Source organism: Camarhynchus parvulus, chromosome 8 (genome assembly GCF_901933205.1).
Source record: "Camarhynchus parvulus chromosome 8, STF_HiC, whole genome shotgun sequence".
Lineage (NCBI taxonomy): Eukaryota > Metazoa > Chordata > Aves > Passeriformes > Thraupidae > Camarhynchus > Camarhynchus parvulus.
In genome coordinates, this window is record NC_044578.1 from 581583 (window position 1) to 604655 (window position 23073).

Genomic DNA, 23073 nt, shown 5'->3' on the forward strand with positions numbered 1-23073 from the left:
GTCTCCTTTGCAAACTGCCAGGAGCAAGCTCAGCCTTCCCTTGAGCAGGAGCATCCATCTTCCAGGAGCTCTGCACACACACAGGAAAATGCTGCTTTTGGTTGTGGGGTTTGGAACCAGGGCTGAGCTGCTGGGCTGCCCTCGGGGAGGTTCTGCAGTGTCCCTCGGGCCCTGTGTGTGCTGTGTCCCTGCTGGTGGCCCCTGTGACAGCGTTCACAGGGGTTCTTGGGATGAGGGAAGGGACGAGGATCTGACTCCATGGTTCAGAAGGCTGATTTAGTATTTTATGATATATATTACATTAAAACCATACTAAAAGAATAGAAGAAAAGGTTTCATCAGAAGGCTGGCTAAGAATTGAAAAAGAAAGAATGATAACAAAGGTTTGTGTCCTGGACTATCTGTCCGAGCCAGCTGGGCTGTGATTGGTCATTAATTAGAAACATCCAACATGGGCCAATCACAGATGCACCTGTTGCATTCCACAGCAGCAGATAATCAATGTTTACATTTTGTTCCTGAGGCCTCTCAGCTTCTCAGGAGGAAAACTCCTAAGGAAAGGACTTTTCATAAAAGTTGTCTGTGACAGGCCCCAGCCCCCTGACAGCCCTGTCCCTCTCGTTGCAGTCTCTCCCAAGATATTCCGGATCTCCAGCGACATCGTGGTGAACGAGGGCAGCAACGTCACCCTGGTGTGCCTGGCCACGGGGAAACCAGAGCCCTCCATCTCCTGGAGACACATCTCCCCCTCTGGTGAGTGCCTGGGGAGGGCACAGGGGCAGCAGCACCAGGGCTGTGCCACCCCCGTGCCCCTGAGGGAGTCTGGGCTGGGGCTGGCAGGGCTGGGATGGTGCCTGGTGTGACGGTGTTCACAGGGGTCTGAGGAGGAGGGGAGAGACGAGGATCTGACTCCATGGTTCAGAAGGCTGATTGATTATTTTATGATACATATTATATTAAAAGAAAATTATATACTAAAACTATACTAAAAGAATAGAAGAAAGGATTTCATCAGAAGGCTAGATAAGAATAGAAAAGAAGGAACGATAACAAAGGCTTGTGGCTTGGCTCTGTCTGAGCCAGCTGGGCTGTGATTGGCCATTAATTAGAAACAACCAACATGAGACCAATCACAGATGCACCTGCTGCATTCCACAGCAGCAGATAACCATTGTTTACATTTTGTTCCTGAGGCCTCTCAGCTTCTCAGGAGGAAAACTCCCAAGGAAAGGATTTTCCATAAAAGATGTCTGCGACAGCCTTGGGGGGCTCCTGCAGCAGAGCTGGGCAGAGCTGCAGGAATAAAGTGTGGATTTATTAAAAGGCATTCACAGGACACACCTTGGGCAGTGCAAGAGCCTGGCCATGGCTCTACACCAAGATGGACCCTGAGTCAGGAGTTATCACATTTTGATAAGTTTTTGTTCCATTTCCATATTGGGTTCATTGTCCAATTCCAGCCCCAGGTTGTGCAGTCCCACCCTCCCAGCTTGCTCCCCACCATTCCCTGCTGTTTGCACTCTTTGGGGCTGGAGCTGCAGTGGTGTCCTTGGTTCTGGGGCTGGAAAAGGATTGTTCTGTGTGCCTGAGGAGAGGAAAAGGATTGTTCTGTGTGCCTGAGGAGAGGAAAAGGATTGTTCTGTGGGACTGAGGAGAGGAAAAGGATTGTTCTGTGTGCCTGAGGAGAGGAAAAGGATTGTTCTGTGGGCCTGAGGAGAGGAAAAGGTTTGTTCTGTGTGCCTGAGGAGAGGAAAAGGATTGCTCTGTGGGACTGAGGAGAGGAAAAGGATTGTTCTGTGGGGCTGAGCTGTGAGGAGAGCTTGCTGACATTTATATGAAGTTCAGAGTTACACACCAACGCAGTACAGAATCTGGAAAACATGAAAGCTCAAACTTCAGGCATCACCACAACACAGTGATGAGGACAGAGCACCCTAAATATGGATATATGTCCCTACATGTGTTGTAATCTCAGCCATGGATCCAACAATTCCAGTTAAAACCCAAGCTAGGATGAAATGAGGAGCACACGGGGCTCCCTAGCAGTGGGAAATGAAACACAGCAACAGGCCATGCAGTAGGTCTAGTTTGCTGTCATTTCTTCCACTGCTACAGGGTGGGATTTTTGGGGTGTCGGGGTTGGGATTTACGGTCCTGGTGGGTTCCTCCCTCAGGATATTCCAGGATTCCTCACCTCTGAACCATTACTCCATGGTACAGCTTATCAGAATGGTTTTGCTGAACGAATGAAATGATGGGTGTGAAAAATTGTGAACAAAACGGCAACTGAGAGCATCCCTGCAGTTTGATATTTCCATGTATCCCTTTGGCCCCTCAAAGCACACTGAAAGGAAAGGTTTTGGCCGATGTCAGGGCCACTGCAGCTGCTCCCTGTGAGCAAAGCAGGGCTCTGGGGAGATCCCTGCTCCGGCAATGAGGATTTTGTGCTCCCCAGCCCTGTCCCAGGCACTGCCTCTGTCACGGGGACTCTGCAGCCAGAGCTGGCAGTGCAGAGAGGGATTGCTCTGCTCCCGCAGCCCCTGTAAAATCCTGTAATTACAGACCAGAAGGGTTCCGTGGGCTGCCACAGCCTCTCATCATCCTGAGGAACAGTTGGCTTTACAAAGCAAGATCTGGGAAAAAACCCTCACTTTTGACCTTTAAAACAATGACAATGAATTCGGCCTGAAGTGTCCATCAAGGGACTAGAGGAAAAATTCAGTTGTAGCAGAAAATGGATTTTAACTAAATGTCAAATAAAATTTTATTGGAAGCCCTGGTGATACTTTGGATTAATGGCTTAAAGCGTTTGAGTGGCTGCAGAAAGGAGCTGGGGTGATGCTCCTGGAGAGGGAGCAGGGAAAAGGAGAATCATTGCACTCAGGCTGCAGCAGGGGCCGAGGGGGAGCACAGCATCCTCATCTGGAGCCCGGGCAAAATGCAGAGGTGGCACCTGGGGACACGGCCAGGCGGATCCAGGGGCTCAGAGGCACTTCCCAACCCAAGTGAATCTGTGGGGATCAATGCAGGGAGTCAGAAGGGCTTTCAGGGACCCCCCTGGATGTGCTCCTTGCTCCCAGCCCCATCCAGCCCCACCCTGGACACTCCCACCATCCCTGTGATCTGGGATTCTGTGCCCTGGGGATTCACAGACACAGCAGGGCCTGGGGAGGGAGAGCACAGGCTGCAAAGGGCTCAGAAATCCTGTCCAAGGTGAAGGGAGCAAGCCCAGCGCTTACTGTAAATCAAAGGGGACTCTGATGATGGGGAGAGAATGATCAGGAGGGCTCCATGGGTATCAGAAGGTTAATTAATTACTTTATTATACTATACTGTATACATTTCATCTAAAGTGAATCTGCCAAGCACTCAACTCTGCTCACACTGCCCAGAATCTCCCAACACACACACAGAGCTGGCCCTGACAGGCCGAGGAAACCAAACACCATCACTCCGGGTAAACAATCTCTACCTTGCATTCTGCTTTGGCACAACACAGGCACAGCAAGTGGTAAGAACTGTGTTTTCCCTTTCTCTGAGGTTCAGAGAACGTGAATCTCAGAAATCCTTGGGAAGAACTGTGCCTTGCTTTTCTCTGTGAAGAGAAATGTGGCAGCACGGGCTGGCAGGGGCTGTTGTGTGCCCCAGAGCAGGTTCAGGGCCCGGGGCACTGACCAGGTGTACACAGGTGTGCACACCACAGGTGCGCCACAGCCCACCCAGCAAACCCAGCCTGGCCACCAAGCCAGGAGAGGCAGAGAGTGTTGGTATTCTGCCTGCAGCTCCTCTCCTGCCTCAGCCTCATCTGCACTTGCTAATTCCTGCCCGTTCTGGCTGTAATTCCCAGCGGCACTAATGAGGCTCCCGGGCAGGCAGCGCATCTCCCATCCAGCACTAAATTATATTAACCAAGCATATTTAGAATATTCTCAAATTGTTTGTCAAAGCTGCTGCTAAAAGATAAGGAACTGAAATCTCTGAATACAAATGACTCAATGTAGACTAATTCCAGGATATGATCATGATTTACATCAACACAGCCTCGACTCGCATGAGGTCAGATTCAATTTTTCTGAACAAGAGATAAATTGAACCTTTCATAGGAATAAAAATAAAATGCATTTCAAGGTGATTTTTAAACTTAGTCCGTAAATTATTGGCCCGGAATCTTTATTGTGCATGTTTAACTTGCAGTCATTATGTAAATGCTGGCGTTCTATAAATATTCATTACACAGCCCCATTATGTAAATCCAGCAAATCTCCCCACTCAGCGTACCAGCGCGGGCTGCGGGTTGTAATCTCCAAATCTGTATTGTTGAAATGTCACCCGAATAAATTGCAGGTATTACTTATTTTGTTCTGACATTTCCCAGCAAAGTGCAGCATCGATAGTTTAGGAATGAAGGCAGAATGTTAAAGGATGAAGCTCTGCCAGGGACCACGCTCCAGCTTCAGCTCTGCCGTGTCCCACCGATGCCTGGGCAAAGCTCTGCTGGCAGCAGCAGCGACTGACACTCAGAAATCTCCTGATAAAACGTTTCTCTTTGGCAAAATTCAGGTGCTGTGCATCAAAATCCTTCTCCACTTTGGTTTTGGCAGGAGTTTCCCAAGGGGAGCCTCCCCAGCTGGGGAAGGAAGGGATGCTCAGGGAGGCAGGGACAGTGGAATTAAGGTGAAGGAGGGTCACTTTGGATCAGACCCTGGGATGGAATTCTTCCCTGCAAGGCCCTGAGTGCCCAGAGCAGCTGTGGCTGCCCCTGGATCCCTGGCAGTGCCCAAGGCCAGGCTGGAGCAGCCTGGGACAGTGGGAGGTGTCCCTGCCATGGAACAGTGGAGTGAAATGGGATTTAAGATCCCTTCCAACCCAGACCATTCCAGGATTTTGGGATCCCTGGTTACTTCCAGCTCCATATTTTTCAGCTCTTCCCTGCTCTCTTTCCTTTTTCTCTCAGTTTAATCTCCATCACCGCTGGTCAGCAATTTTCCCAGGGCAGGAGGATGAGTGGACGTGGGGATGGGCCTGCATTTGCAGGAGCAGGGCTGCAGACACTGTGGATAAAGGCAGGTTTCCCCACGTGGAATGCAGGCAGGTCCTTGGCACCTCGGAGTTCATTCTGCCCACTCTGCAGAAAGAACACTGCTGTTGTTTGAGGGAGGGATTGAGCAAAGCCTCCCTAAATCCTGAGCAGCAAACCCAGCTGGAGGTGAGGCAGCCCTGTCAGAGCCCCCTGCCCATGACAGAGAGGAGAAGGGCTCTGCTGGAGTGCCAGTGCTTCAAACCTGCATTTCCAGGCTGCAAATCCTCAGCTGACAGGGATTATTATCGGATTTCCAGGGCTTTGCCTGTGTACAAAGGGCCAACTCTTCAAATGCTCCCTCCCCTGCTTACAGATGGCTTTAAAGCTGGAAGTCTTAGAAAGAAGTTTCTGGCTTGTTTCTTTTTTCTTGCTAACTCCCAAGCAGGGAGCAGATATTGCTGGGGAGGATATTGCTGTTGTTTTCCCCCCAGACCAAAGCAATTGTGCACTGTGGGTCTCTGAGCAGAGAGGAGCTGCTCTGCCCCTGCCTCCCCTCTGCACCGAGGGGCTGCTCAGGAATTCACCACACTGGGGAATGATCTCAAACTGCACTTTCCTGACTCTGCAGCTCCAGTTCCATTGGCAGGGGCTCCACAGCCTGGCAGTGACCTGCTTCCCCAGGCTGCTTTGGCACAGAGAGCTCAAACCCAGGGATTATTTTCTCCTGGGTCAGGAATCCTGGAATGGTTTGGGTTGGGACCTCAGAGCCACCCAGTGCCATGGGCAGGGACACCTCCCACTGTCCCAGGGAGCTCCAAGCGCTGTCCAGCCTGGCCTGGGACACTGCCAGGGATCCAGAACAGCCCCAGCTCCTGTGGAGGGCTCCTCTGTGTAGCCAGGATATTTTCTGAAAATTCCTTTCCTTGGGAGTTTTCCTCCTGAGAAGCTGAGAGGCCTCAGGAGCAAAATGCAAACAATGGTTATCTGCTGCTGTGGAATGCAACAGGTGCATCTGTGATTGGTCTCATGTGGTTGTTTCTAATTAATGGCCAATCACAGCCCAGCTGGCTCAGACACAGAGCCGAGCCACAAACACGGTCACACCTTTGGAGGAAGCTCTGGTCAGCTGGAGGCATGGATGAGCAATGTTCCCTGGAAAACACCCAAAACCTGCACTCCCTGGGACATGGGGTTGTGACCGTGTTCACAGGGGTCTCAGGTTGAGGGAAGAGACGAGGATCTGACTCCATGCTTCAGAAGGCTGATTTATTATTATATGATATATATTACATTAAAACTATACTAAAAGAATAGAAGAGAGGATTTCATCAGAAGGCTGGCTAAGAATAGAAAAAGAAAGAATGATAACAAAGGCTTGTGGCTCGGGCTCTGTGTCTGAGCCAGCTGGGCTGTGATTTGCCATTAATTAGAAACAACCACATGAGACCAATCACAGATGCACCTGTTGCATTCCACAGCAGCAGATAACCATTGGTTACATTTTGTTCCTGAGGCCTCTCAGCTTCTCAGGAGGAAAACTCCCAAGGAAAGGAATTTTCATAAAAGATGTCTGTGACAGTGGGGGATGGCTCAGGTGGCCTTGGCTCCTCCACCAGCCCTTCCTGCGAGCAGTGACATTCATGGGGCACTGCTGATGGCCTGCCTGGCTCAGCCCTCCTGCAGCCTCTCAGGGAGCTGAGGGTTGTTATGAGTATTTGATAGGAATTTCATGGCCCGCTGGTTATCCTGGAGGGATTGTTCAGCTGATGAAGGCATGGCTCGTCGTTAAATCAATGGTGCCTGCTATCAAACACGGGGATTAATTAACAGTTTAAAGGCAGCAGAGCACCCAATGGACACGGCTGGGTGGGATTCCTCCCTTTGCCTTTGGATCAGCAATGAAATCCCTCCCAAAACGACCTCCCCAGCCACAGCTCTGTGTGAAAAAGGCCACGTCCTCTGGGTTCAGTTATGGGGATTTTGGCCTTTTCTTTTTAACAGCACTTGTAGGTACCAGCCCCAGGGGGTTTGGTATCAGGATCCAATTTAGTGACATCCAGTGCCAGGAGCCGCTGCTCTGGTGAGGTGACATTACCCTGCAGCTGGGGCTTTCTGAGGGACGCTCCTCAGAAAGGGCCTTTGCAGACCTTTGAGCATCCCGTCAGGAACAATTAAAGGCATTCCTGGAAATCCTCAGGCCTTCTTAAAATCCTTTAAAGAATTCACTTTAAAATACGCTTGTCAGGAGAAGAATACCCCAGCTAAGATGGTCAAATAATTGGGGCTTTGTGGAGGAACTGAGGGACGAGAGTGAGATCAAAATCTTAGTGAGATACAAACTAAAACTGCCCAAAAGCGTGGCACAGAAACGAGCAGGATCTCCTTCTTTTTTACAATTTAATGATAAATAGGAAGCATTTCTTACTTTTCAATAAAAGCAGATGAACTCATTAATAACTCATAGAACGCAATGAAAATGAGAGTTTTAAATGCAGGCTGAGCTTATTCCCACAGATATCAGTTCATTTTTACCTGAGAAATGTTGCACTTTTGAACGAGCAGCGTGTGGATCTCAGGAGATATGTCAGAGCTCCAATTATCAGAGCCAGCCCAGTGTTCTCCCCTCCTTCCAGAGCCAGCCAAGCCCAGGCTTGTGCAGAGGCACCACTAATTCACCCCTTGATGGCCAGGACATAACAGCTCTGCCTTGTCCCCACTGCCCTCCTGGGCTTTTCCCAGAGCTCCCAAAGGCACAGTTATTAACAGCCAATTAAAGGCTTTCAGGCTGGGAAAACACTTCCAGCAAGGCTTTTAAACCCGTAGACCTATAATTTCCAGCACCTGTGGTGGTGGCTGCTGTGAGAGCTGTGCTGCAGTAATGACGGCACTGAACTTCTTGGGGTTTGTGATGTGGTGAGCGCCTTGTGAGGAACCCAAACCCATTAATTGGCCATGGAGAGGCCGGGAGCACAGCTGGGAGCAGGAGCAGCTCCAGGTGAGGGACACCAAACACTCCCTGCCAGGTGGGGACAGCAGGGGAGGGCTGGGAGGGGCTGGGGAAGCGCCTGTGCCCCGTGTCAGGGGGGGACAGATGTGTTCTGGAACAATTCCTGATGGCTTCCAGTGTTCTGGAAAAATTCCTGAGGGGTTCCAGTGTTCCTGGAGCTGGGTCAGTGTTCTGGAACAATTCCTGATGGTTTCCAATGTTCCTGGAGCTGGGTCAGTGTTCTGGAACAATTCCTGATGGGCTCCAGTGTTCTGGAACAATTCCTGAGGGGTTCCAGTGTAACTGGAGCTGGGTCAGTGTTCTGGGACAATTCCCAGTGGGTTCCAGTGTCCCTGGAGCTGGGTCAGTGTTCTGGGACAATTCCCAGTGGGTTCCAGTGTCCCTGGAGCTGGGTCAGTGTTCTGGAACAATTCCTGATGGGCTCCAGTGTCCCTGGAGCTGGGTCAGTGTTCTGGAACAATTCCTGAGGGGTTCCAGTGTTCTGGAACAATTCCTGAGGGGTTCCAGTGTCCCTGGAGCTGGGTCAGTGTTCTGGAACAATTCCTGAGGGGTTCCAGTGTCCCTGGAGCTGGGTCAGTGTTCTGGGACAATTCCCAGTGGGTTCCAGTGTCCCTGGAGCTGGGTCAGTGTTCTGGAACAATTCCCAGTGGGTTCCAGTGTTCTGGAACAATTCCTGAGGGGTTCCAGTGTCCCTGGAGCTGGGTCAGTGTTCTGGAACAATTCCTGATGAGCTCCAGTGTTCCTGGAGCTGGGTCAGTGTTCTGGGACAATTCCTGATGGGTTCCAGTTGAGCTGGGCCAGTGTTCCTGGCTGTGATCAGTTCCCAGTGGGTTCCAGTTGAGCTGGGCCAGTGTTCCTGGCTGTGATCAGTTCCCAGTGGGTTCCAGTTGAGCTGGGCCAGTGTTCCTGGCTGTGATCAGTTCCCAGTGGGTTCCAGTTGAGCTGGGCCAGTGTTCCTGGCTGTGATCAGTTCCCAGCGGGTTCCAGGGCACAGAGCAGGCTGGACACCAATGTTTCTGTTTGGCTCTCTGTCCTCTCCCAGCAGGGAGATCTCTGCCTGTCCTGGCAATCACTCAGGGACTGTCCTTATTCCTGTGTGACACCCAGATCCCATTCCTCTGGGTCCTGTGGCCAGGAGAGCTGTTAATTACTGGATCCCGTTAATTATAGGCTGGGATCAGCTGCTCCAGGAGTGCCTTTGGTCCCTGCAGCTGGCCCTGGGCTGGCTTTGCTCCACCCTGCAGGGCAGGCTGGGCTCTGAAACCATCAGCACTCAGGGATGCTGAGCTCTGAAGGCAGGAATGGTGCAGTGCTGGGCTGGTTTGGGGCAGATTTACAGCTTGTCTTGTCCACCCTGCCATGGCAGGGACACCTTCCCCTGTCTCAGGGTGCTCCCAGGCCTGTCCAGCCTGGCCTGGGACACTTCTGGGGCAGCCACAGCTGCGCAGTTCTGTGGCATCCATCAGGTACAAATTACCCTGGTCTATCTCGGGGTTGTTGAGCTTCTCTGTGGAGCTGGGTCAGGAGAGGACCTCTGGCCAGCTCCAGGAGTTTGGGGGTGTCACCTGCCCTTGGAGCTGGGGCTGCTGCGTGGAGCTGCAGTGGCCGAGCCTGTTAAACTCTGGCTGCTGTGCAGGTGTTGGGTTTCAGGAGCCGTGTGCTCAGCCTGCAGTAATTTCCTCCTGTGGTTCTTCCATTCCAGCCAAGCCCTTTGAGAGCGGGCAGTACCTGGACATCTACGGCATCACCAGGGACCAGGCTGGGGAGTACGAGTGCAGCGCGGAGAACGACGTCTCGGTGCCGGACGTGAAGAAAGTCAAAGTCACAGTAAACTGTAAGTGCTGCTATTTGTTATTGCCTCAGCGTGCTGCAGAAGGACAGTCTGCAGCAGCAGCAGGCTGCAGGAGCTGCTGGCTTGGTCACAGTGGCTGAGGGGGCTGTGCTCTGGCACCTGGGTGTCACTGAGTGAGCTCAAGGTGCAGACTCTCATTCTGGGTGATGATCTGAGCAGCTGCTGGTGGCTGCTGTGGATGTTGGGCTGAGCCCTTCCTGGTTTCTCTTGTCGTGGTGGTGCTGGAAGTGATGTGAGGAGATGAGAAGCTCTGCTTGGGTCCCTGGATGGGTCCTGACCTCCGTGGAGTGTGAGCTGTTCCCCGAGGAGGGACAGAGGGACCTGCTGTGGGGACCTGCTGGGTGCTGATGACACCAGAGCTCTGACCTGCTGGGATCTCCACACCAGGGAGGTGCTCCCAGCTTGGGTCTGAGTCTGATCGAGCACTCAGCGTGATATGAAATGTTCTTTTCCCCTCCAACATGTGAGAAAACTCAGGCACGACAATGTGAATAATTTCTCTTGTTCATGCTAACAGTTTTCTTTGGTTAACATCAATTACCCAGCGTGTGATTTGTTCCTGGTTTTGGAGTCGCTGTGGCAGCTTTGTTGGTCACAAATATGAGATGTCAGCCTTGTGTCTCCCCCGTAGGCCTTGTCCCAGCTGATGTGGCAGCAAAGCCCCTCATGCCCTGTCACTGTGGGGCCACTGCTGTCACCTGGGGTGCTCCCTGCTGCCCAGACTGCTCTTGTTCATGGGGCCAGGGCTCCTGGGGCACAGGGGAGAGTGCAGTGGCACTTCTGGAGGAGCTGGATGCGCTCCAGGGCTCCTGGAGCACAGGGGACAGTGCAGTAGCACTTCATTTCCATAACACAGTGGTAAGAGCAAGGCTCTCTCCCCAGAAATTCCATCCTTTTACTTGGTGCCTGTGGACGTGGGACGGTGGTGGCTTTGGCAGTGCAGTGGGAAGCTTGGACTCGATGTCTTGGGGGGCTTTTCCAACCTGAAGGATTCTGTGAGTTCTCTTCCTCTGCTGCTGCTCTCATGCACTCCTGGTGCTGTTCTGTGATGGTATTGCTGGTGCCATCCCATGGCTGTGCTCCTGGTGCCATTCCATGGCTGTGCTCCTGGTGCCAGTCCATGGCTGTGTTCCTGGTGCCCTTCCATGGCTGTGCTCCTGGGGCCATCCCATGACTATTCCTGGTGCCATTCCATAGCTGTGCTCCTGGTGCCAGTCCATGGCTGTGCTCCTGGTGCCCTTCCATGGGATGTGCTCCTGGTGCCCGTCCATGGCTATGCTCCTGGTGCCAGTCCATGGCTGTGCTCCTGGTGCCCTTCCATGGCTGTGCTCCTGGTGCCCGTCCTTGGCTGTGCTCCTGGTGCCCGTCCTTGGCTGTGCTCCTGGTGCCATCCCATGGCTGTGCTCCTGGTGCCATCCCATGGGATGTGCTCCTGGTGCCAGTCCATGGCTGTGCTCCTGGTGCCATTCCATGGCTGTGCTCCTGGTGCCAGTCCATGGCTGTGCTCCTGGTGCCCTTCCATGGGATGTGCTCCTGGTGCCCGTCCATGGCTGTGCTCCTGGTGCCATCCCATGGCTGTGCTCCTGGTGCCAGTCCATGGCTGTGCTCCTGGTGCCCTTCCATGGGATGTGCTCCTGGTGCCCGTCCATGGCTGTGCTCCTGGTGCCCGTCCATGGCTGTGCTCCTGGTGCCATTCCATGGCTGTGCTCCTGGTGCCATTCCATGGCTGTGTTCCTGGTGCCCTTCCATGGCTGTGCTCCTGGTGCCATCCCATGACTATTCCTGGTGCCATTCCATGGCTGTGCTCCTGGTGCCATTCCATGGCTGTGCTCCTGGTGCCCTTCCATGGGATGTGCTCCTGGTGCCCGTCCATGGCTGTGCTCCTGGTGCCCTTCCATGGCTGTGCTCCTGGTGCCCGTCCATGGCTGTGCTCCTGGTGCCCTTCCATGGCTGTGCTCCTGGTGCCCGTCCATGGCTGTGCTCCTGGTGCCCTTCCTTGGCTGTGCTCCTGGTGCCATTCCATGGCTGTGCTCCTGGTGCCATCCCATGGGATGTGCTCCTGGTGCCAGTCCATGGCTGTGCTCCTGGTGCCATTCCATGGCTGTGCTCCTGGTGCCATCCCATGGCTGTGCTCCTGGTGCCCGTCCATGGCTGTGCTCCTGGTGCCATTCCATGGCTGTGCTCCTGGTGCCAGTCCATGGCTGTGCTCCTGGTGCCAGTCCATGGCTGTGCTCCTGGTGCCATCCCATGGCTGTGCTCCTGGTGCCATCCCATGGCTGTGCTCCTGGTGCCATCCCATGGCTGTGCTCCTGGTGCCATTCCATGCGATGTGCTCCTGGTGCCAGTCCATGGCTGTGCTCCTGGTGCCAGTCCATGGCTGTGCTCCTGGTGCCATCCCATGGCTGTGTTCCTGGTGCCCGTCCATGGCTGTGCTCCTGGTGCCCTTCCATGCTGTGCTCCTGGTGCCAGTCCATGGCTGTGCTCCTGGTGCCAGTCCATGGCTGTGCTCCTGGTGCCATCCCATGACTGTTCCTGGTGCCATCCCGTGAACTATTCCTTGTGCCATCCCAGGGCTCCACTCCTGGTGCAGGGAGGTGTTGGCACGTGGATGTTCATGGCACAGAGAGGCTGTTCAGTCACCCAGGCAGGGACAGAAAATGCCCAGGTTTCAATGAGTCTGTGGAACTCAGGTTTCTGGGCTGGGCAGCTTCCAGCCCTGCACGAACACAGAGCTCCTGGCACACGTGGTGGCTCTAATGACTTACAGGGGGTTCATTACACTGCTTGATACACCAGCAGCTGCATTTTCTACTCAATTTGTGTCTGTCCTCCCTAATTTCCCTTGGAAAAAGGGTGGCCTGAGAATCTGCCTGAATCCCAAAAGGCTGGGGGGGCGGCAGGAGAGGAGCCATTGGAGCTGCTGGTTGCTGCTGAAGGAATGCTCCACCAAATCAAGTTAAAATAGATAAGATGTAATCCAATTTCATTTCACAAATAAATCCTATTAGCATTTTCCATTACATTTTGCAAAGCAAATACTGATTTATAGATTATAATATTGAACCCTGCTTTGAATGAACCAGTGTGTGGATTTAATGTGTCATCTGAAAGCTGCTCTGAAACTCTCCAGGTGCTACTGTCACTTTGCTTGTTCTCTCCTGCTCTATTACTGTCATGCTTGAAAAATATTAAAGGCAGCTGCTAAATCCTAGAATTTCCAGTAGAGCTGAGGCCACAGAGAGGGGATGAGGAATGGGATGTGTGCCTCAGGAAACTGGCATTTATTTGCACTTATTTCAAAGTGTCAGCTGTCTAAATAAATAGAAAATGTGGGTTTACAGTGGAGTGGCATTGCAGAATTCCCTTTTGTTAGGATAGTCCATGTTAAGGGTCAGTTTGCCTGTAATTGTACCTTGGACAGCTCTGTTGCAGCTGGAGCTGTCAGACTCGACTGAATCAAGATCCACTAGTGGCTTTGGGGAGGGAAAGGGCATCTTTGAACTCGTTCCTGGGTGGTTTTGTCCAGTTTTCAGGGTACCTTTTCCATTTCCCTGGATGACTTCAGGGTCCTCAGCTCTGGCTGTGTGTCCCTGAGCCCTGCCCAGCAGAGCAGGTGGGAGCAGAGCAGAGCAGGGCTTGGCAGAGCCCGTGCCCACCTGAAGGCAGCCTGAGCCCAGCTCAGCTGCAATGCTGGGCTGCCCCAACCCATTCCTGGGAGCCTGCTGGCCAAGCTGTTCTCCTCACTGGGGTGCAGGTGCTCTGACACCTCTGTCACAGCTTTTCCAGGGGCTCTGCAGACACTCCCTGCCTGCCTGGGACAGCTTCCCCCCGGCTGTGCTGCCTGCCCAGGACTCGCACTGCAGCCCTGCATTTGCTTGATTCAGCCTTTCAGGAAGTTTCTGAAGCTCATTAGCCTGATTAAGTTTGAATCAGTTTGATTTATCCGGGTATTCACTGCATTGTTCTTTCCTTGTCCTAACCTGGGACACAAAGCAAAGGATTGGGGTCACTGGGTTGGTAAAATCTTGTGTTTGGAATGATTGTGTCCCAGAGCTTGGAACTGCTCTCAGGAAAAGGGTGACTCGTGGGGGTGTCCTGTGCAGGGCTCAGGGCTGGACCATGATCCTCATGGATCCCCCAGCTCAGCAGATTCTGTGATTTAACCCTTCCCTTTTCATGCATGTGCTTTGTGTCCTTCAGCAAATCACCTCAGTTTGGGTTTGGGGAGCTTTATTCCCAGCCCTATCAGGTTTTCCTGTGCCTCTGGAGCCTGTCTGTGTGCTGGGAGCAGGTTCCACATTCCCTGGGACCCTGGGTGGACATGCCAGCCCTTCCAGGAGCTCTCAGCCAGCCCAGTGGGGTTTGGGGGTCTGTTCCAGAGGCAGGTCCTGGGATGGTTTGATCAGGGATTTCTCTGGGATGCTTTGATTGATCAGGGATTTCTCTGGGATGCTTCGATTGATCAGGAATTTCTCTGGCATGCTTCGATTGATCAGGGATTTCTCTGGGATGCTTCGATTGATCAGGGATTTCTCTGGGATGCTTTGATTGATGAGGGATTTCTCTGGGATGCTTTGATTGATCAGGGATTTCTCTGGGATGCTTTGATTGATGAGGGATTTCTCTGGGATGCTTTGATTGATCAGGGATTTCTCTGGGATGCTTCGATAAGGCATTTCTGGCAGTGGGGTTTTGCCGGTGCAGGGATGTGTGAGTCCTTGTTAGGAATTTTAAGTGGGGTGTTTGTTTTCGCTTGGCCAGGCTGGGCTGTGCAGAACAGCTCCCCTCATTAGCATTTCTCCCCTCATTAGCATTTCTCCCCTCATTAGCATTTCTTCGAAGGCTCCTCGCTGTTGCTATGGCGCTTTGCATAACATTATGGATAATGCTGCGATTTTACTTTGAAATCAGACATCCTGTACAAGCCACGCCGGCCTAATTAAATCTGTAACCTTAAATCTCCTGGGGAAAAGCACTGCAGGACTTGGGGGCTTGCTGGGCTGCCAGTGCCTTGGACTTGTCACTGAGACTCTTTTCCCAGGAGGTGTGCCCCATTCCTGACCATGGATCAGCATTTCCTGGGCAAGGTCTTGAGTTTGGATTCAGGAAGGAAAATTGCCTCAGTTAAATTATTAACTATGAAGGCAAAGCCCACATATTTTCTGGAGGTCTCAGTCCTCCTCTGCTTTGGCACCAAGTATAAAATTGCTCAGAGCAATTCAATTTTAATTTCCACTTAAATAAAAGAGGGGGGAGGAGGGGGCTTCTCTTGAAGCAGAAATCAAGAGCTCTGACTCTTTCTGTTTTTAATGGCTCCTGATTTGCAGCTCCATCGTTACATCCCTAAGTTTGGGATTTGGGGTTAAGGTTAGCCCTGTCTTTAGGAGCCAAGCTTCCCTGCCAGGGGCTTTGCTGCTTGCCCAGGTCTCAGCAGCATTCCAGAGGGGAATGGGTGGCACTGGGGGCACTGAGTGGCACTGGGGACTCCTGGCACTGTGCTCCTGGCTCCTGGCTGGCTCTCTCCATGGAGCAGGGGCTCCAGTGCCCAGTGGGCTTTGCAGGACGTGCCCTGCTCTGGGGTGTGCGGGTGGTGCTGGTGCTGCTGGGCACAGTCCCAGGCCCCAGCCCTGCCCCTGCCCGTGCCAGCTGTGCCAGGGCACGGCTCCAGCCTGCCCTGTGAGCACACGGGGTCTGATGTGCCGTGGGAAGGCAGCTGAGAGGGCTGGCCCCCTGTGTTTGGGGTTCCTGTCCCCAGCTGCTGCAGCCATGGGCAGTGCTGCGTCCTCCCTTCTGCTCTTCCCACCCAGAAACATCTGCAGGGGAGCACAGCTGGAGCTGGGCCGCTGCTCTGGGCGGGGACAAGGGTCCTGCTCCCTGGCACCTGCTGGGGACAGGGCACGGCTTCAGAATTGATGTCGGCACCGTGCAGTGCCAGCCTGGTGACACATTCCTGGGGACAGGGGTGGCACATTGCTGGGGACAGTGCCAACCCGGTGACACATTGCTGGGGACAGGGGTGGCACATTGCTGGGGACAGGGGTGGCACATTGCTGGGGACAGTGCCAACCCGGTGACACATTGCTGGGGACAGGGGTGGCACATTCCTGGGACAGGGGTGGCTCCTGCATGGGACAGTGGCACCATGGCCAGGCTGGGAAGGCTGTGGCTGTGCAGGTTCTGCTGTGGCTGTGCAGGTTCTCCTGTGGCTGTGCAGGTTCTGCTGTGGCTGTTCAGGTTCTGCTGTGGCTGTTCAGGTTCTGCTGTGGCTGTGCAGGTTCTCCTGTGGCTGTGCAGGTTTTTTGGGAGGGCTGTGGCTGTTCAGGTTCTGCTGTGGCTGTGCAGGTTCTGCTGTGGCTGTGCAGGTTTTTTGGGAGGGCTGTGGCTGTGCAGGTTCTGCTGTGGCTGTGCAGGTTCTCCTGTGGCTGTGCAGGTTCTGCTGTGGCTGTGCAGGTTCTGCTGTGGCTGTGCAGGTTCTGCTGTGGCTGTGCAGGTTCTGCTGTGGCTGTTCAGGTTCTGCTGTGGCTGTGCAGGTTTTTTGGGAGGGCTGTGGCTGTGCAGGTTCTGCTGTGGCTGTGCAGGTTCTGCTGTGGCTGTGCAGGTTCTCCTGTGGCTGTGCAGGTTTTTTGGGAGGGCTGTGGCTGTGCAGGTTCTCCTGGAAGGCTGTGTGTTCTCCTCTCAGCCCAGCCCAGCTCCTGGCTGGCTCCTCCTGCTCCACACTGCCCTGCCTGTGCAGATGGGACCCTGTGCAGCTGCTCCAGCCCTGAGAACTGTCACACTGGAGATCCCACTGCAGTTAGAGAGCGTGGGGAGGCTGTCAGGGCAGTGATGGAGGGGACACCTTTCCTGCAGCACATCCCACGCTGCTGGAGCAGGGAACCACCAGGAGCTGTGTCTGTGGGCTCAGGCTGGGACCGGGCTGAGGGAGGGGAGGGGGCAGCACAGCCCTGGTGGGAATTCGGGTTGTGGTTTAAGGCAAGGCCAGCAGAGCTGGGTTTGGCTGCAGCCACCAGTCAAGGGCTGCCAGCAAAATATTTCAGGTGAAACCAGTGCAAATAACAGGTTTGGGTTGTTGGTTTTTACATAAGATAAAGGTCTTTGGAGAATTCCTGCAATCCTATAAATTGGAGGTTTTGTTCATGCACAATGTCATCAGTTGGATGTTTGGTTTTTTTTTGCGTTTTAGGTTTTGCCTTGTTATTTTTGGTCACCATTAGGACTAAATTGTTATTTAGCTCATTTGCAAGCTGGTCTCATCACTGAGAACCTATCTGAGCTTTGTGATGTGCTATCTCATAGCAACACAATGAAAAACAGCTCACACCAATCCGAAAAGAACTGCTCTGACAATTAAAGCCACCTCAACTGCTTGGTGAGGAGCAATGTTGCTGCTTTGAAGAAAACATTTCCCTTCACTGGTGGGGAAGGAAGCCCCCTGTAAAGCAGTGGTTGTCATTTAATGTCCTTCAGGTGTCAGGAGTCAGATTAAAACAATGTAGTTCAGGTTGGAGACTGGAGTGCAGTTTGGCTCTTGAATTCCCATTGATTTCTTTGGGGGGGTGGTTTGTGGAGAGGTTCTGCCAGCTCTGGGTGGCTCCTGCAGATCCCTGCTCATCCCTGCTTGTGTGGTAGGGCTGCTGCTGCTGTCCCTGCTGGGCAGGGGGCACTGTGCTGGCACAGCTCCTCACAGAGGCTTGGCAGGGCCACAGGAGCTGCAGGGTCAGCACTCAGATCTCCTGAAACAAAAGGAGATGGTTTGCACCTTCCTGAGAAACCTCTGCTTGCTCTGCCAGGAGGTGGTGGTTGGGAGCCAGCAGTGCCAGGGTGGGACAGGTGTGCCAGGGCAGTGAGTGCTGCTGTCCCCAGGTGTGCCAGGGCAGTGAGTGCTGCTGTGCCCAGGTGTGCCAGGGACAGTGAGGGCTGCTGTCCCTAGGTGTGCCAGGGACAGTGAGGGCTGCTGTCCCCAGGTGTGCCAGGGCAGTGAGTGCTGCTGTGCCCAGGTGTGCCAGGGACAGTGAGGGCTGCTGTCCTTGGGGTGCCAGGACAGTGAGGGCTGCTGTCCCCAGATGTGCCAGGGACAGTGAGGGCTGCTGTCCCCAGGTGTGCCAGGACAGTGAGTGCTGCTGTGCCCAGGTGTGCCAGGGACAGTGAGTGCTGCTGTCCCCAGGTGTGCCAGGACAGTGAGGGCTGCTGTCCCCAGATGTGCCAGGACAGTGAGGACTGCTGTCCTTGGGGTGCCAGGACCTTTGATGCCCAGACGAGCTCCCTGGAGCAGAGCTGGGCAGTGTTAAAGGAATTAAGTGTGGATTTATTGAAAGGCCTTCAATGGATACACCTTGGGTAGTGCAAGAGCCTGGCCAAGGCTACACCCAAGATGGAGCCCAGGTCAGGAGTTCTCACCCATTTATCAGTTTTGTTCCATTTCCATATTGGGGTTCATTGTCCAATTCCAGCCCCAGGTTGTGCAGTCCCACCCTCCCAGGTTGCTCTCCTCCATTCCCTGCTGTTTGCACTCTTTGGGCTGAAGCTGTAATGCTGTCCTTGGTTCTGGGCTGGAAAAGGATTGTTCTGTGTGCCTGAGGAGAGGAAAAGGATTGTTCTGTGTGCCTGAGGAGAGGAAAAGGATTGTTCTGTGTGCCTGAGGAGAGGAAAAGGATTGCTCTGTGGGACTGAGCTGGGAGGAGAGCTGCTGACATTTCTGTGGAGTTCAGAGCTGTGCACCAATGCAGTGCAGAGTCTGGGAAATGTGGAACGCTGCAAAGGCAGCTGGGGCAGGGGAGGTTTGGGTATCAGGGAATGCTTCCCATGGAAAGGGGGCTCAGGCCTTGGCAGAGGTTTGCAGTGCCCATCCCTGGAGTGCACTCAGAGCTCTGGGCTGGGGACAGGGTGGGGATGGGGCACAGCTGGGACTCTGTGACGTTGGAATCATTGCCCACCTGATTCTGGGAGAGCAGCCATGAGACACTGCCCCAAAATGGGTGGGAAATACTGTAACCAATGTATTGCTGGTTTTTATAAAGACACCTTGTGAAGTTTTCAGGCCATTGTGGTGAAACTGCGGCACCAGCCCCTGGATCTGTGGGCAGGACAATGCACAGAAGGGTTTTTAGGAGGTTTTATCTGCTGCCCTGCTCTTGCTGTCGCTTTAAAGCCAAAGGAAGGTTCCAGTGAGGCTCTGGACACCTCTGTACATCCGAGTGTGCCGGAGCCTCTCTTGTCCCACCTGGGGGCAGCAGGAATGTGCTCCTGTCACCGTGTTCACAGGGGTCTCAGGTTGAGGGAAGAGACGAGGATCTGACTCCATGGTTCACAAGGCTGATTTATTATTTTATGGTATATATTACATTAAAACTATACTAAAAGAATAGAAGAAAGAATTTCATCAGAAGGCCGGCTAAGAATAGAAAAAGAAGGAACGATAACAAAGACTTGTGGCTCGGGCTCTCTGTCCGAGCCAGCTGGACTGTGATTGGCCATTAATTAGAAACAACCACATGAGACCAATCACAGATGCACCTGTTGCATTCCACAGCAGCAGATAACCATTGGTTACATTTTGTTCCTGAGGCCTCTCAGCTTCTCAGAAGGAAGCTCCCAAGGAAAGGGTTTTCCATAGAAGATGTGTGTGACACTGCTCCCCTCCAGGGCTTTGGCCCCGTGAGGCTCTGTGTGCGGCTCCCCCATCCCAGAGGTGCTGGGGTCCAGGGGCTGAGCAGGAGCTCCCTGGCAGCCAGCCCTGCCTGCTGCAGGTGCCTCTCCCTCTGCCAGCCCCGGCCTCCAGGTGATGCCGCTTTAATCACCAGTGAGAATGCAGCTCTGGAAATTGAGGCTTTAATGGAAATGAGTCATCTCTAAAGAGCTGCTGCGTTGGAAGCAGCAATTTGGAGCAGGGCTGTGTTAGACTCCGGGCTAGAGCCAAAATTAATGGAGAGCTCTCCAGCTTCCAGGAGTGTTCCCCTGCCCAGATCACTCTTCAACAAAAAACAATTACTTAAAATATTTCCTAATAGTCAACAGACTGCAGAGCAATATTTCTGCCTGTGATTGCATTGTGCCTGGCTGCTGTGGGGCCAGGCTGAGGGCTCCTGTCCCTTGCAGAGCCTTTGAGGTGATGGTCAGAGGGGTCTGAGAACACCACCTGGGGCCACAAACAGCCAGGTCTGGGCAGTATCAGCCTAGTGCAACTCTCCATCCCTTGATATTTTATTTTTCATGTGTTTTTTATCCCAGTAATTGCAGTTTGAAATGGTTCTGCACTAGGAATGTGCTGTAATGACATTATTACAACCTGGTTTTTGCTGGGGTTCAAGTACCTGCTGTGGTGGCAAAGGTGTGTTGGAGGCAGCAGATGGGAGCTACAGGAGCTTTGAGAAGTCCCCTCTCGCTTTTGTGGTTTAAAAGAAAGCTGTGCTGTGGATGCAAAAGAGAGGAAAAGCTCCCAGCATCACTCCTCAGGCACCAGAATCCATGGAGCTGCTTCTCTTCTGCTCTCCTCAGATAAAAACAAAGTGTTTTGAGGCTGGAGTGGCCTTTTCTGCACCTCAAAGCCCAGGCTCTGTGATGGAGAGTGGTGCCCCAGGCAGGGCCAGGACCATCACAGAGCCCCTGGCTCTGGTTCCTGGTTGTGGGAGTCGCTGCTGGACTGGCCGAGTTCAGTTCACTTGGGAAAACTCCTTCAGAATGCTCCATTTCCATTTGGGACAGAGCTCTGGGAAATGGGGGATGTGTCACACGCACGTGTTCTGCTGCTCCTGCACCGCGTGGATCCGTGCCAGGAGGGCCCTGGGCAAGGGAGAGGTCAGGGCTTGGTCCTAAGGCAGCAATTTCCTGAGCACGGAGCTCCCAGGTGAGGCCAGCTCTGCACCCAGGCGTGTGCTGGGCATCTGCTGTCCCCCCTGAGGAACGGGTGACAGTCCTGGGGTGACAATCCTGGGAATGGGTGACATGCTTGGAACGGGTGACAATTCTTGGAACGGGTGACATCCCTGGAACGGGTGACATCCCTTGAATGGGTGACATCCCAGGACAGGTGAATGCTTGAACAGGTGACATCCTTAGAACAGGTGACAGTCCTGGGAATGGGTGACAATCCTTGAATGGTGACAACCTGAATGGGAATCCCGAACGGGTGACATCCCTTGAATGGGCGAATCCAGAAGCAAGGTGACAATCCCGGGAACGGGTGACATCCCTTGAACGGGTGACAATCCCAGGAACGGGTGACAATCCCTAGAATGGGTGACAATCCCAGGAATGGGTGACATCCCAGGAGCGGGTGACAATCCCAGGAACAGGTGACAATCCTTGGAATGGGTGACATCCCTGGAACAGGTGACATCCTTTGCTGCCCAAGGACACGAAGCCATGCCCTGGGACAGGCTGGGCAGCCTGGCGTGCTCCTGGAGCCCAGCTCTGCTCTCTCCCAGGTGGCCAAGCCCTGCCAGAGCCACACCCAGGGGGTTTTTCCAGTTCCATTTTCAAATTTCAGTTTTGTTTTTCATTGCACAGACTCTTCGCAGAGTGGAAGCTTTGCTGCTCTCAGCAGAGCCCCTGAGGCCGTGGCTGAGGCCGTGGCTCTGGCCGTGCCTGTCACCTCCCAGCAGAGCTGGGCCCTTCCCTCAGCTCACATCTGCCAGCAGAGCTGGGGGTGCAGCCCATCCCTCCCTTTGTGCAAAGTGCGCTTCTTCTTAATACAGAGCAAGAGCTTCGAGACCTTTCATGGCTCCCTCTCATTCTTCATGAGCTACATATGTACATCATCTCCAGCACTCTGTCAGGGAACAGGGGTTTTCAATCAAAAAGACTGTCAGGAAAGCTGATTCACTAACAAGAAAGCTGTCAAGCTGTGACAGCTGCTGTCTTTGCAACCCCAAACAATCTGTTCAGTGCTAACTGTGACTTATGCTTGCATTTATTATCAGCAGTAATGAGTGCTGGCCTCGGCAGCAGCGCCGGGCTCACCTGGCTGCCTGGGGATCCAATCTCAGCGAGCTGGATGGGAGCCCTGTGCTGCAGAACAGCTCTGCCTCTGCCCTCTGAGCTCCTACCCAAACCCCAGAGCAGCCCTTTCCCTGCTTTTGTAGCTCGGTGTGGGTCTGGGGCTCCATCACTGCTGGGAGCTAACGAGGGTGGGATTTCTGATTTCCCCCTTTGCGTTGAGTAATGGATTTCAGTTTAAACACAACGTGTTTATCCACAGAAAGGAGTGAAGAAAGTTGGGCTGGTGCTTAATTATCCCAGCACCTGAGGCCACAAGATTCCCACCCTGGGAGGGGAAGGGCAGGACCTGAGGGCTCAGCAGGTGCTGCTGTCCAGGTGTCAGCACTCACGCTGTCAGCCTCTGAAATGAAACCAGAGCGAGAGCACCTTGACATCTCCCTCAAGCAAACTCTTCCAGCTCTGTCTCACCATCCCCAGATCTGCTTTGCTGCGGTTCTGGCTGATTGCTGCCAGCCTGGCCCGTGGCAGAGCGGGGCTGGAGCTGATTCCTCCTCCCTGCTGTGCTGCACACTGAGCGCTGCATCCCAGGAATTCCCCTCCTGCAGCTCTGCTGGGCCAAATTCCCTCTGTGCCCCGAGCCTGGGGTGCTCCCGCTGCACCCAGGGGTGCCTGGCCCTGCACCAGCAGGTTTGCTGTAGGTAACCAGCGTGTGGGGCACCTCTGGCAGCCCCTGGCTAGCTGTGGCCCCAGGTGAGGGCAATGAATCCATCAGGGAGCTGCAGCGTGGGCTCAGGTGTGTGCTGGTGGCTGTGCTGGGTTTGGGGGTCACAGCCAGGCCCCAGATGGGTGTTTGGGGCTGGGCACTGCACAGGAGGATCCCAGCAGGGTCCCTATCCCAGGAAGGTGCCCCTGGGTGGTTTGTCCCTGCCCTCAGTGTCTCCTGCCTGCCCTCCCTGCTGCTGTGGGACTGCAGCAGGGCTCTGCCTGCATTCCTGCATTCCCCACCTACCCCCAGGGACTTGGCTCCTTCCTTCCCAACTTTCTTTCCTTGGAAAGCCACCAGCTTGCTGTAGTTCATCTTCTTCCCAACTTTGCTGCCAAAAGATCTACTTAGTAATTCCTGGAATCCACTGAAGTCCATTGCTTGTGCCTTCCCTGGAGGGAGGGAGGGAGGGAGGGAAGCAGCAGAGGCAAAGCCTGCTGTGGGTTCCCAGCCAGGCTCAGGGCCAGCTCTCCCTGCAGGCTGGCACAGCTGTG

The 23073-nt window shown here is 53.7% G+C and overlaps 1 protein-coding gene across 5 annotated transcripts in view; it reads left to right on the plus strand.

Annotated features, from left to right (window-relative positions):
• Window positions 1-23073, plus strand: part of NEGR1 (neuronal growth regulator 1) — a 171975-nt gene that overhangs the window by 95978 nt on the left and 52924 nt on the right. For all 5 annotated transcript variants that reach the window (XM_030953651.1, XM_030953652.1, XM_030953653.1 and 2 more), the window contains exons 3-4: window positions 628-753; window positions 9730-9861. In XM_030953651.1, coding sequence (XP_030809511.1) covers window positions 628-753; window positions 9730-9861 — 258 coding nt within the window. The remainder of the gene's footprint in view (window positions 1-627; window positions 754-9729; window positions 9862-23073) is intronic.